The sequence below is a fragment of the Peromyscus maniculatus genome, chromosome 5 (genome assembly GCF_049852395.1).
Source record: "Peromyscus maniculatus bairdii isolate BWxNUB_F1_BW_parent chromosome 5, HU_Pman_BW_mat_3.1, whole genome shotgun sequence".
NCBI classification, from domain to species: Eukaryota; Metazoa; Chordata; class Mammalia; order Rodentia; family Cricetidae; genus Peromyscus; species Peromyscus maniculatus.
Genome location: NC_134856.1, coordinates 142,182,047 through 142,197,285, shown reverse-complemented (window position 1 = coordinate 142,197,285; position 15,239 = coordinate 142,182,047). Strand labels below are relative to the sequence as shown.

Below are 15,239 nucleotides of genomic sequence, written 5' to 3'. Positions count from 1 at the left end.
GTGAGATCGAGACCTGGGTTCCAAGTCCCTGACTGCTGCTCCCACCACCCTTCTCCAAATGGTGACTTTCCTGGGATATTTCACAGGGCTCCTGTTCTGCAGCAGAGTTTTCAAATCCCTATGAGAACCCTGGTCCATTTCCTCTGTTAGCCTGGGTTCCGCACCATACTGCTTCACAAGATCCCTCTGGAAACGGTGAGGTTTCCTGTCCTGCTTGTCCTTGGGTCCTCAGCACCTTTTCTAAATTGTTGGCCTTAAAGCCCTGTGCTACTAGGAACCGAGTTCAGAAAGTCCTTTCCCATGTGTCTAACATTAAGTGTTTCCTTACTTTCTCCTCTAATGACTTTGAGCTATCAGGTCTTATTATGAGATCTTTGGTCCATCTGGAGATGAGTTTTGTGCAGGGTGAGAGATAATGATCTAATTTAATTCTTTTATGTATAGCTATCCAGTCTGAGCAGAACCATTTGTTGAGGATTCTGTCTTTTTTCCAACTGGTATTGTCAGCTTCTTTGGGTAAGAAAGGAGGTTTATGTGTGGTCTAGTCCATTGCTATATATGTCTGTTTTGGTGCCATTATGATGCTGTTCTCATAACTGTATCTCTGTGATAAGATTTAAATCAGGAATGATGACAGTTCAAACCGTGTTTTTATTGCTCAAAATTGTTGTGGCTATCCAGTTTGTGTGTGTGTGTGTGTGTGTGTGTGTGTGTGTGTGTGTGTGTGTGTGTGCGCGCGTGTGTGCGCGCACGCGCGCTTTTTTTTTTCAATTTATGTGTAGAATAGAATTAGAGTTTGATAGGGATTACCCTGGGATTGTAGAATGCTTTCGGCAGAATAGCTATTTTCACAATGTTAACCTGCCTGTCCACAAGCATGGGAGCAGGCTGTGTCTGTCCATCTTCTAGTGTCTTCTTCAACCTCTTAAATTTTTCATCATATAAATCTTCCCTTGCTTGGTTAGATTTATTCCAAAACATTTTCAGACAATTATCAATGCTATTGTTTCAATGTGTTTGTTGTTAGTATATAGGTGGGGTATAAATCAGAATAAACTGATAGTTATGTTCTGACTTTGTATCTTGATACATTGCTAAATGTGTTTATCAGCTATAGGGATTTTCTGGTAGAGTCTTCTCAGGCTTGTGTGTATAGGATAACAACATCTGCAAATGAGGATGCTTTGCTGGTGCTACATCCTTCTATTTATTTTCTCTTCATCTCTTTCTCTTGTCTTACTGCACTAGCTGAGACTTAAATGAAATGAGGAGTTGGATCCTGGGAAATATTAACAGGATTGAAAATTCTTTAGTCAAATTAACTAACAGAAAATGAGGGAAGACCAAAATTTTTTAAATTAGGTATGGAAAGGGAGATTACAGTAGACAATGGGGGAATTCGGTGGGTCAAAGTGTATGCATTAAAATTTTTATATTCTTTTGCACTGGAAAATATAAAAGAAATGTCTGGGTTTCTGAACACATGTGGCATATCAAAGTTAACTCAAGATGAAGTAAATAATTTATTGAACCCACAACAACTAACATTGATTCTGTAATTTAAAATTTCTTAACTATAAAGAAGCCCAGGGCCAGATAGATTCAGCACAGAATTTTATCATTCCTTCCACAGAGAACTAACACCAATTCTCCTCAAATTACCCTATAAAGTAAAATGGAAGGGATACATCCAATTGTTTTATGAAGCCAACAGTACCCCCAATACCAAAACCAGACAAAGATTAATAGTCTGCCGGGTGGTGGTGGTGCACGCCTTTAATCCCAGCACTCAGGAGGCAGAGCCAGGTGTATCTCTGTGAGTTTGAGGCCAGCCTGGGCTACCAAGTGAGTTCCAGGAAAGGCGCAAAGCTACACAGAGAAACCCTGTCTCGAAAAAAAAAAAAAAAAAAAAAAGACAAATAGTCTAATCTCTCTAATCAATTTAGAAGCCAAAATTCTCAGCACAAACTAAATTCTAAAACATATCCAAATGATCATACACCATAATCAAGTCAGCTTCATCCCATATATGTGGGGTTGGTTCATATATTTAAATTAATAAGTGTAATTCACCACATAGACTCAAGGACAGAAACTACATGATCATTTCTTTAAATTCAGGAAAGACCTGTAACAAAATCCAACATTGCTTCATGATAAGATTCCTGGACAATCTATAGATGCAGAGGACATAGCTGAATGTGCTACAATGTGCTACAAGCCCACAGTCAACATCATGATAGATGAAGAGAACCTCAAAGCATTTCTCTGACATTCCCATTAAAGTAGTAGAATTTATCTATAAACCATCACTGTTGTCATGATAATACTAGCCTTTGTATGGTTATTTGATGGGGTGCTTTCCCAGGACCCCTTCTTGCTGCTGTGAACATAGAGAACAGGAAAGCCATTCCACACAATACAGATCTCTTCATTGTGAATATTTGTTATGAACAGAAGACTTATGGGGTGTCATTGAACACAAGTGAGCTAATTTTCAGCCCCAAATTTCCCAGTAGAATTTCACTTCCTGGAATGTTTCATAAGAGCATAGATTTGGGTATCCTCATTTACAATGGCTGAATTCTGTGGTTCTGGCTCGTGTTCTCCAGGATGTAGACGGCAATGAATGAATTTCTTTCCTTTACTTTGAAAGGGTAGAAAGTGCAGGAACCATACTGAGAATTCTGCTGCTAATGTCAGAGACTTTATGCAAATCCCAGGGCATGAGGAAGCCCTTATGAAGGCAGTGGCTAAGGTGGGGCCCATCTCTGTGGCAGTTGATGCTGGCCATAGTTCCTTCCAGTTCTATGAGAGCGGTAAGTATCTTCCTTCTGGAATCCATGGAGAAAAGTTGTACTGCCATCATGGCAAATCATTTTTGTGATGTCTTTCTTATATAATTTTAATGTAAATGTTTCCATTTGTGGATTTTACATTCTATGTGAGGAATTTTATACAAAATTTCCTATTTGGCATTACTTAAATATAATTCCATAAATGAGAGTCAGTTAATGTTTTTTAAATTAGCCTGATGTTCCATGTGGTATAGTTTACTTGAATTTTCTCCAGCTGTTTGACCCTTAAGATTTAAACCAGATATTTCATTTATGTAGATAATTCTTATAAGGGACTTTTTAGTTCTATTAATTTTTGTTTTTTGTAGGTTTAGCTTGGACTAACTTACAAGTAAGTCAGTAAGATTTCTTGTATGCAACCAAGGTACCAATTTACCAAAGGATTTATGCTAAATTTTGTTTCTGGTACATTTACCTGAGAGTTTACAGCCTTAACCCTGATAACAATGAAACCTCTTTAGTCTTACCTGGTTTGTATGTCATTCCAGTGAACTTAGAAATGCTTCTCTTATTGTCGGTAACATGGTCACCGTGAGGTCACTGGAGCCTCTCACCCTGGATTTGGTTTTATTTTTTTAGGCATCTATTATGAGCCACAGTGTAGAAGGGTTCACCTAAATCATGCTGTTCTAGTGGTCGGCTATGGCTCTGAAGGAGAAGAATCAGATGGCAACAGTTATTGGCTGGTCAAGAACAGGTATAAATTTCAGAAAACATTTATATTTGAAATTCAAAAGGGAACTTCTATCGCCAGTGTTTAGATAGGAGTAGCAGCAGTCCTGCACCACGTGTAGGTAGAAGACATCCTTCCTGCCCTTTCTCTGAAGTGATCTTTAGAGTCCTGTGTGATTCAACTATTGGTATCCAGGAAATGAATCTTTTCTGAATCTTCTGATTAAGGGTGGTTTCTGGCTAGATAAAATATTGTAATGAACCTGCTGTGCTGTGTTCTTTCTACTAAACGGTGCACCTGCTCTTCTTCCAGCTGGGGTGAAGAGTGGGGCATGAAGGGATACATAAAGATGGCCAAAGACTGGAACAACAACTGTGGAATTGCTACATATGCCACGTACCCCATTGTGTGAGCTGCTGGGTGGCAAGAAGGAAGGCATGGCCTGGGGACAGTGTGCACTGAGGAGGGCTTTTGCCTTCACAGTCCCTGCTGTGTGGAAAATGACACCTGAGTCACTGAGGTTATATCCATGCTTAATGTGAATTAAATTCATAAGTATTAGTGCCATAAACAGCATTGTAGTAATTACTCTCTTATAAAAATCTGAATTTGCCGGGCGGTGGTGGCGCACGCCTTTAATCCCAGCACTTGGGAGGCAGAGGCAGGCAGATCTCTGTGAGTTCGAGGCCAGCCTGGGCTACCAAGTGAGTTCCGGGAAAGGCGCAAAGGTACACAGAGAAACCCTGTCTCGAAAAACCAAAAAAGAAAAGAAAAGAAAAAATGTAAACCAAGACATTCCTTTGCCGGGCGGTGGTGGCGCACGCCTTTAATCCCAGCACTCGGGAGGCAGAGCCAGGCGGATCTCTGTGAGTTCGAGGCCAGCCTGGGCTACCAAGTGAGTCCCAGGAAAGGCGCAAAGCTACACAGAGAAACCCTGTCTCGAAAAACCAAAAAAAAAAAAAAAATCTGAATTTTCATTTTTAAAAGAATGTACAAATTTGCATATTCAAAAATAAAGCTCAATTTCCAAATGACATTGGGGCTTCTTTTTATAATTCAGTTCTTAATTCAACCCAAGAACATAATTGTGTGTGTGTGTGTGAGAGAGAGACAGAGAGAGAGAGACAGACAGACAGACAGACAGACAGACAGACACAGAGAAGGAAGGAGGGGGAAGGAGAGGGAGAAAGAGAGATATTCAGTTAATAATGATGCAGAAGGGAGAAAAGAAATCAATGTGTCCATACAGAAACTTATGATGTCCACTAGATTGAGTATTCCCATTCTGTACGAACAGGTCATGTTGGCGCCTGAGCATCCTTTGTGATAAGGGACACCGTTGGTGGCCTTCTAGGGTTAAATGCCTCTTGTCTGGCCAGGGCTTTAGAGCATAGTAAAGTACCCATTTTGCCTTGCTATGATTTATGAAATGAGAGTGTTCCTTGTCATCTACAGATGAAGAAGTAGTATACTTTGTGCAAAAATCAGATGATGAAATTACTCAATGCTTTTTACGTGGAATAAGAAATAGTGGCTCTATATACAACATTTTGACAATTTGTGGAAAAACAAGGAGGAAATGCTACCATTCTAAGATCGACTGAATTACAACAAAAATTCAAATCCCAGCCTCAGAGGGTATCAGTGGTTAAAGTAAGGTTACTGATTGGTAAGGGATGGGATTCTGTAACTGGGATAGAGATGTGTAAGAAGACCCTATTGAGCTGTGGACTCGGATTCTGAAGGGTTTAATCTCACCAAAGGACACAGTCTCATTACCCTTAGCAGAGGATATATCCCAACCCTAGTTCCTGAGGAAATTAATTCTTCACTATCTGTAACCTTCCCTGAAGGAGATTCCTGAAAAAAAAAAAATAGTACCAATGCCTTTCAGGACCTCTAAACCTATAACCAGACTTAAGGCTGAGCAGACCACTGGAGTCTACTGAGGAACAGAAAATCTAGTCCATGAGAAGGAACATTGTGCCACTAAAGACCTTAATGAATTTGCTATTTCTATCAGGCAGAAGTCTGGATAATGTGTGTGGGGTGTGAGATGATGGTGGAAGGAACATCAAACGGGATCAGGCTGAGGTTATTGATATGGAACCACTGAGTAGAGATTCTAGGTTGAATATGGAAGTTTGAACAGTTAAAAAGGGTGTCACAGTTCGAACTGTTGGCTGAGCATTTGTCAAAGGATTGCCTACTGGGAAAGAGCTGGAGATGTCTGATATCTCCTGGCTTAGTGTTGACGAAGGATCTAAGTCTCAGGGAAGCTGCAATGCTGGAGTGGGCATGCTGTGTAAACCTGATCCTCCACAAGAAGACACGACATGCCCTTCGCTCATCTTACAATACACAAAATGGCGAAAGGAATATCAGCACATTGGAAGAACTTTGTTGTTGCCTTTTTTCTTGTGCCAACTTTAGAGTTGGAGATGATGCTATCAGTTGAATAAATTCAATGCAATGAGTCTAATTGGGCCCTGAAGCAGAGGCCAGATGGTAGCACTGAACCTCCAAAGGCAAGGTGGTCATAGTTATTTTAATGGACAGCACAGACAAAGTGATTTTATGATGTCATGATTCCTATGGGCCTTTGGTATTAGCTAATCAATCATGGTGTTTCCAGTATGAAATAGATAAGAAGTCTATTGCATTTTTGCATGATCTGTACAAGCAGAAAATTTCTCAAATGAAAGAAAGGTTGCACAGTATCATGGCAAGAGGAAATCTTAGTCTGTGAACTAGTTTCCAAACTTGAGACAGTGTACAGACCCAGAACCCCTTGAATGAAGGAATGCCCAGGTCTCCCTGCAGTCCCCTGGCCCTATGGTCCCACAGCTGCTTATTAAAAACCACTCAGAGGCTTATATTAATTATAAACTGTATGGCCTATGGGTCAGGCTTCTTGCTAGCTAGCTCTTATAACTTAACTCAATTCATTTCTATTAATCTATATGTCACCATGTGGCCGTGGGGTTACCGATTTGTTGGCATCTTGATGCTCCTTCGGCAGTGTGCTGGCGTCTCCTTTGACTCCACCCTTCTTCATCTTGTCTTCAATTCGAATGTACTGCCTAACTCTATCCTGCCCTGCCATAGGGCAGTGTAGCTTTATTTATCAACCAATAAATCAGAGCAATACACATTCACAGCATACAGAAAGACGTCCAACAGCAGCTTGCTGTCATTACTATAAGTCCATGTGTACAACACACTTGTCAAGTACAACAAATACTGTTTCTATGCAGATGTTCACTACTTAGGTTCTTACAATCATTCTGTCCCCTATTCGTGGTCTTTGAGATATTGTTGTAATTTAGATGTCCCAATTAGAGCTAAGCATTGCATTATCTCTTATTTCCTGTATGTTGACTAGCTATGTGTCTCAATCAACCATCTACTGAAAAACAAGATTGAGGACTGTACTAATCTTTGGGTATAAAAATAATAACTTAAAGACTCTATTTTTTTTTTTTTTTTGGTTTTTCGAGACAGGGTTTCTCTGTGTAGCTTTGCGCCTTTCCTGGGACTCACTTTGGAGACCAGGCTGGCCTCGAACTCACAGAGATCCGTCTGTCTCTGCCTCCCGAGTGCTGGGATTAAAGGCGTGCGCCACCACCGCCCGGCTAACAATTAACTTCTGCTAGCTGGGTGGTGGTGGCACACGCCTTTAATCCCAGCACTTGGGAGGCAGAGCCAGGAGGATCTCTGTGAGTTCGAGGCCAGCCTGGGCTACCAAGTGAGTCCCAGGAAAGGCTCAAAGCTACACAGAGAAACCCTGTCTCGAAAAATCAAAAAAAGAAAAAATAATAATAATAATAATAACTTAAGGACCAATTTAATATTATGTCCATTTAGCAGAATAATAGTATTAGATTCTCCCCTAGAGCTTATGACCTAACAAACCCTGGGCTTTTAACCAAGTTAATAGTACCAGTCATGAGATCCACTGGCCTGAAATCTAGTTCAAAAGTGGTTGTATACTCCCATAATATTTGTGACACTATTGTACCAGTGAGTATATTTTGCTGTAGTGGGAATTTGCTCCACCCATGACCTTGGGCTATGTGGCCTGATAGAGGTGGTGCTTCTTTATCTGCTTATGTGACTACTTAAAAGGGAGGAGAAAAGGAGTCAAGCTCTCTTGGGTGGTGAAGTCTGGATCAGGCATTGTGAAGCAGCGTGTGATCGGTCCCCAGCTATCCAAGGACTCTGCAACTGGATTTAGTTTATTCTGTGTTTTCCCCCACAAAATCCCTTAATAAATTAATATACAGAGACCATTGAGGCTCTCATTACATCTTGCCAGCTCAGTTGTTACTGTAACTGGTAGGTTTCATGGCCAGGTAGGGTTGTGGATTACTTTTTTCCCCTGGTAACACGTGTAGTATATCCTAGCACTGTGATACCTAGCCAGGAGGAATGCAGCATCAGGTCACACCAGCTTGGTTTCTCCATGTCCTATGACTCAAGTTTATGTTGTTCAGCTATAGAATCTTCTTGTCTAGTGCTGAAGAGAAATCAGGAGGAATTACAACAGCCTGTAATGTTTAGGGGTATCTGTGTGTCCTCACTGATCAATAACTCAAAAATAAGCAAATTCCTGGCACTGGGATATTTATGTGATAGCTTATAATATAATAAAATTGGTTTATGCTCCCATTATAGAATAACTTTATGTGTATTTATTGGTGAAATTATCAAGGCCACTCCACGTAGTTAAAAGGGAGGTTTATTTAGTGGCGTAACATACAAATGAAGGGATAGGTAGGTTGCAGGGTCGGGGAAAGATGTAGCATAGTCCAGCGGTGTTCTCTGGAGAACTCTGCTCAGTCAACCTCCATCATCCAGGGTCCAGGAACCAAGAGAAGCGGGCGCGTCTGAATCTTGGGTCTTCAGGGTCCTCTCTTGGCTCTGCCTTGTAGGCGTGACAGTTACCGGAGCCTCAATGGGGGTTGGAACTTCCAGATCAAAGCTGGAATGGCTACCCACAGTATGTATTAGTTACTTTTCTATTGTGGTGATAAAGCATATGAGCAAGACAACTTACAGAAGGGTTTATTTTGCTTATAATTCCAGAGAGATGAGTCTGTCATAGTGGGAAAGTGTGAGAGCAAGCAGCAGTCATGGTGGCTGGAGCAGAAGCTGAGAGCTCACATCTGAAACTGAAAGCAGGAAGCTCATTCCCAGTAACATACTTCCTCCAGCAAAGCCACACCTCTTAAACCTAACCAAATAGTGCCACCAACCAGGAACAAGTAGTCACACATCTGACCCACATCTGAGGGGCATGTGTAGATGTAACCAACCATCTTATTAAATAAGAAACACAAGAGAAACCCTGTCTCGAAAAACCAAAAAAAAAAAAAAAAAAAAAAGAAACACAGAACCAATGTAAAAGAGAAAGTCGAGACGTCAGAGCTCAGAGCTAAAACCTTACCCTTCCTCCTGCAGTGCTCCTACTTGGTTACATCTACAGGCATGTCTTGGTTGGGGTTTCTATTGCTATGACGAAACATCACGGGCAAAGCACCTTGAAAGGGTTTGTTTGGCTTACATATCAGCAGGAACCCAACAAGGTAGTAACCTGGAGACAGGAACTGATGCAGATGCCATGAAGGAGTATTTTTTACTGACTTGCTCCTCATGATTTTCTCAGATTGATTTCTTACAGAACCCAGGATTAGCCGTCAAGGTTGGCCCCACCTACAATGGACTAGGTCATCCTACATCAATCACTAAGAAAATGGCCTATGGACTTGTGTGCACCTCAATCTTATGGAGGCATTTTCTCAACTGAGGCTCCCTCTTCTCCAAGGACTCTAACATGTTAAATTGACATGAAACTAGACAGATGTTCCCATACAAAGCATCACATAATGTAAATTCCTATTATGCATGTGCATGAAAATATTAAGAAAGCCTTTATAATAACATGCATTTGTGTGGGATGTGCATAGGTCTTTACTATTATGTATCTCTTCTCATATTCCCTCCTCTACCTTGTCCTCCCAACTCTTACCTCATTTAACCCTTCCTATTCCATTATACACCTCTTTTCCCTCTTTTAGAGGGCCTGGCCTTCTCTATTTTTCTTGTCTTCCTTTGCATACTCCAGTTTTAAGCAATTATTGCCACATGAGAGAGAAGTCATGACATTTGTGTTTCTGGGTCTGGGTTACCTCACTAAGAATGGTTATTTTCAACTTCATCAATGGATCTGACTTTCATAATTTTATTTTTCTTTACAACTGAATAGTACATCATTTTATATACATAATGTAGATATTATATATATAATATTATATATTTGTGTGTGTACCAAATCTTCATTGTCCATTCCTCAGTTAATAGAAATATAGGATGTTTCTATTTCCTAGCTATTGTAGACAGGTCTACTTCTAGATTTTTGAGGAACCTTCACACTGATTTCTACACTGGCTTCACTAGCTTGTATTCCCACCAACAACAGCAAACATATGTTCATCCATGTCAGCATTAGTTTTTTTTTTCTTGTTCTTTTTTCTTTTAACAACTTAGCCATTGTGACTGGAGTAAGATTTTTAATTAGATTTTTGTTTTCTTCTTTACCTTTTAAAAAAATTCTTTATAGCCGGGCAGTGGTGGCTCACGCCTTTAATCCCAGCACTTGGGAGGCAGAGCCAGGCAGATCTCTGTGAGTTCGAGGCTAGCCTGGGCTACCAAGTGAGTCCCAGGAAAGGCGCAAAGCTACACAGAGAAACCCTGTCTCGAAAAACCAAAAAAAAAAAAATTCTTTATATTTATTTATTCATTTTATTTTAATTTTTGTTGTTATTTTTAAAGATAGGGTTTCTCTGTGTATTCCTGGCTGTCCTAGAACTCATTCTATGAACCAGGCTGACCTCAAACTCACAGAGATCTGCCCACCTCTGCCTCCCAAGTGCTGGGATTAAAGCCATGCAGCCTTATATACTCCAGATTCCAATGTTCTGTTACATGTATAATGAAATGTTCTCATTCTTTTAGGCTACTTTATCACCTGAATGATGGAGTCTTTTGCTGTGCATAGCTTTTTAAAAATTTTTGTAAGGCCTCTGTGTGTGTATTGTCTGTCTTAATGCCTATGCTATTGGGATCCTGCTCCGAGTATTTTTTCCTCTGCATGTAAGTTGAAGTGTATACCCGACTTTCTCCTGATCCATGGTATCAGGTTTTATGTTGAGGTCCTTGATCTATTTTGTGTTAAGTTGTATGCAGAATGCAAGCTAAGGATCTAGTTCAGTCTTCTATATGTTGGTATCCAGTTTGACAAGCACCATTTTTCGAAGATACTGTCTTTTCTCCAAAGTGATTCCATTAGACTCTTTCAAAAACCTGTTGGCTGTAGGAACATGTGCTTAAATCTGGGTCCTTGATTCTGCCACATTGATCATTGTGTATGGATTTACACCAGAACCATGCTATTTTGTTACTTTGGTTCTGTAATATAATTAGAAATCAGGGATGGTGATAGCTTCAACATAGATTTTATTAGTCAGGATTTTTTAGCTATTCTTTATCTTTTGTGTTTCCATTGAATTTTTATTTTTTTCAATTTCTGTGAAGAATTTCATTGTAATTTTGTTAGGAATTACATTGAGCCTTTGAGTAACTTTTGGCAGTGTAGACATTTTTTACCTTATAAATCCTGCCTAACTAACAATTAACAAGGAATGCCTTCCCATCTTCTGGTAGCTTATTCTCTTTTCAGTGTCTTATAGTTTTCATTGTACAAGCCTGTATGGTAACATTGATTCCAAGTTATTTTTGAGGCTATTGTGAATGGTATTGTTTTTCTCATTTCTTTCTCAAGATGGGTGTTGTTGCTGTACAGGAAGGATACTTGTTTTTATGTGTTGATTTTGAATTCTAGTACTTTGCTGACTGGGTTTTCCACCCTAAGAGCTTTATGGTAATATTTAAAATCTTTTATGTATGGAATCATAACATTGCAAAGAAGAATATTTCATCTTATTTGTGTCCTCTTTATTGTCTTCTCTTGTCTTTCTTCTAGCTAAGGCTTGAAGCATAATATTGTATTAAGGAAATGAACATTTGGTCCTTCAAAGAAATTAACAAGGTTGTAGATCTTTTATCCAAAATAACTAAAAGAAAGTGATCAGAGAGCCAAATTAATAAAATTGGGTATGGAAAGTGAGGTATTACAACAAACACTGAAGAAATCTGGAGGCTCATAAGGGCATGCACTGCAATTTTATATTCCATTAAACTGGAAATATAAAAGAAATGGCTGGATTTCTAGATGCACATACATGCCAAAGTCAAGTCAAGATGAAGCAAATAATTTAAACAAGACTCATAACAACCAACATAGCAGCAACTATTTAAAATGTCCTGACTGTAAAAGCCCAGAACCAGATAGATTCAGTATGCAGTCTACCAGCCCTCTAAAGAAGGATGAACATCAATTCTTCTCAAATTAGTCCATAGAATAGAAAAGGAAAGGAAAATTGCAGATTATTTTTACAGACAAAGCCAGTAGTACCCCAGTACCAACGTCAGACTAAGACCAAAGAAAAGGATAGATTTGTGTGCTAAACTTTCTGATCTATATAAATGTATTAATACACAATAAAGCCCTAACCAACTGAATAGTAGAAAACATCTAAAGGATCATCCATCCCAATGAAGTTATCTTCATTTCAGAGATGCAGCACTGCTGTGTAAGCCTAAATCAATAAATGTAATCAACCACACAGATCAATGACAGAAACCATACTATCATTCATTAAATGTAAAGGCCTTTAACAAAATCCCATGCTGCTTTGTGATAAAAGTCCTGGAGAATCTAGGGGTACGGGGGACACAAGCCAACAAAATAAAGTCAGTATGCAACAAGCCCACAGCCAACATTATTATAAGTGAAAGAGAGCCTGGAACACTATAGTGATGTTTTATTTGTGCGTTAATAAACAAAGTTTGCCTGGGATCAGAGGTAATAGCAAGACATTAACACGAAAGTCAGGCAGTGGTAGCACACGCCCTTAATCAGATTACTTGGCAGGCAGGATCTCTGAGTATTCAAGGTCACACTAGGGAACAGAGCCAAGCACGATGACACATGCCTTTAATCCCATTACCAACCATAGAGACCTGGAGGTCTGTACAGACAGGCAGTAACAAGGAAATGAGGTGGCTAAGCTAAGAGCCAATAAGAAGGCAGAACAGCAAGGCAATAAAAGCCTGGGTAGGCCGGGCGTTGGTGGCGCACGCCTTTAATCCCAGCACTCGGGAGGCAGAGGCAGGTGGATCTTTGTGAGTTCGAGGCCAGCCTGGGCTACCAAGTGAGTTCCAGGAAAGGCGCAAAGCTACACAGAGAAACCCTGTCTCGAAAAACCAAAAAAAAAAAAAAAAAAAAAAAAAAAAGCCTGGGTAGACAGGAAGTAGCTCTCTTGGGAAGCTACGGTGGCAAGGTGAGTTCAGGTTACCAGGTAGCTCTCACTATTTTCCTGATCTTTAAGGCTTTCACTCCTATATTTGACTCTGTGTTTTTTTTTTTTTATTTAATAAGACCATTTAGAAATTCATCTACAGAACATATTCACAGAAATAAAAAATATCCACCTTTAAGTTTTAGAAACTATCTGTAAACCATGGGTGTGGTCATTACAGTGTCAGCCTTTGTTTGTTTATATGAGCACAGTTTCCATGAACCTTTTCTTGCTGCTTTGAATACAGAAAATGTGAAAGCCATTCCACAAATAGTACAGATTTCTTTACTGTGGACATTTGATATGAACAGGAGATGTATGGAGTACTGTAGATTTGTGAGCTAAGTTTCAATTTCAGACCTTCCAGTACCATTGTCCTTTCAGTGATGTTTTATAAGAGCACAGACTTAGACATCCTCATCTGTAGCATGCTGAGTGCTACGATTCCAGCTAGCCTTCTTATGAGGTGGATGGCAATAACTGGATTTCTCCTTCTTTAACTTTAAAAGGAGAGACCTGCAGGTATGATCCCAGGAATTCCACTGCTAGTGTCACAGACTTTGGAAAAATCCCAGTGAGTGAAAACTCGCCTATGTTCACTATGGCAAAGACAGGGCCCATTTCTGGTGCAGCCAATGCCATCTGCAGCTCCTTCCAGTTCTATGATAATGTTAAGCATAGTTCCTTCTAGTAATTCATGAGGACAAGTTGTCCCATCATGCTAACATTTCACCTTCAATGTAACTGTTTCATTTGTGGTCTTTACATACTGTAGCGGAAGTATTTGGAGTTATTGTGACATTTCTTAGGTTGAATCCCATGATTGGAAGTTCACTGTGATACTTAAATTAGCTATTTTTATGTGCATTAATTTACCTGATTTTCTCCACTTGTTGAATCTTTAATATTTTAAATGAAGATATTACTTCTCTGATTAAGTCTAATAGGAGCTTCTGGGTTTTAGTAATTTTAAATTTCATTGTATGTTTAACTGGCATTGTAAAAATAGATAGACAAGATTTCTTGTATACATCTAAGCAGGTGTCTTATCAAAATATTTATGCTAAATTTTATTTATGGCATATTTACTTGAGAACTTACAACCCTAACCCTGATAACAGTGAAACCTCCCATTAAGTCTTATCTGGCATTTATATGATTCTAGTGAACTTAGAAATATTTCTCTTGTGTGGTCACCCCAGACCATTGGAGCCTGCAACTAGTGTTTTGATATTATTTTTCAGGTGTTTATTATGAGAGAAAATGCAGAAGGAATTTCCCAACTCACATTGTTCTGGTAATGGGTTATGGCTTTGGTGAAGAACACTGGCATGACAATCAGAATTGGCTGGTCAAGAACAGGTACAAGTTGCCAAAATGTTTATACTTAATAATCAAAAAATAAATTACTGTTTGCAGTCAGTAGTTAGCAACAGAGACCAGCAAACATCATCCTACAGAGGGTGAACATAGAAGTTTCAAGGTGTGATTATAATCTCAAAAATCATATATATATATATACATATATATAAGTAAAAACTTTTTGAAAAAAATTAAAGAAGAAAAATGTAGTCAGATTTTCCTTGGACTGCCAGCTCCCAAATAATGACACAGAGACTTCTTATTAAGTGTGAAAGTTTGGCCTTAGCTTAGGCTTGCTCCCAACTAGCTCTTAAAACTTAAAATTAACCTATTTATATTAATCTACATTCTTACATGTGGCTCATTACCTCTCCTCCATACCTTATGTCTGACTTGCTCCACGTCCTGCTGGCAAATTCTCCACAACAGATCCTAATCCAGAGTTCCTATCTCTGCCCAGAAGTCCCACCTATCCTCTTCTTGTCTAGCTATTGGTTGTTCAGCTGTTCATTAAACCAGTCAGAAGGTGCCTAGGCAGGTGAGATAAAACAGTAACACATCTTCACAGTGTGATCAAATATCCTGCAACAGAGAAGAAGAGGGAAAAAGAGGCCAGATTCAGTGGGAAAATATTCTATCATCGTTAGGAGGTGTTATTATTAACCACCAGATATTATACCATCTCATTTATAAATCCTGACACATGTCTTAGTTCTGTATGACATGTGGATGGGAAGATGTTCTGTCCATCCTCTGCTCTGATTCCAGAGTCCTGTGTGAGGTCACTGTTGGTGTCAGGAGCTGAGCCTCTGCTTTCTCAGATCCTGTCAGTTAAGCGTGGCCTAAGGCTTGGGGTTTAAGTGG

The 15,239-nt window shown here is 39.5% G+C and overlaps 1 protein-coding gene across 4 annotated transcripts in view; it reads left to right on the top strand.

The window, feature by feature from the left end:
• The window catches only part of LOC102920945 (testin-2), a 45,552-nt gene extending 31,206 nt beyond the window's left edge, over window positions 1–14,346 (top strand). For 3 of the 4 annotated variants that reach the window (XM_076573514.1, XM_076573515.1, XM_006981709.4), the window contains 3 exons: window positions 2,657–2,819; window positions 3,438–3,555; window positions 3,844–4,565. In XM_076573514.1, coding sequence (XP_076429629.1) covers window positions 2,657–2,819; window positions 3,438–3,555; window positions 3,844–3,943 — 381 coding nt within the window. In that variant the 3' untranslated portion in view covers window positions 3,944–4,565. Of the gene's footprint in view, window positions 1–2,656; window positions 2,820–3,437; window positions 3,556–3,843; window positions 4,566–14,257 lie in introns of those variants that run through there. The other variant, XM_076573516.1, reaches the window with a different exon arrangement.
• The last annotated feature ends 893 nt before the right edge of the window (window positions 14,347–15,239 follow it).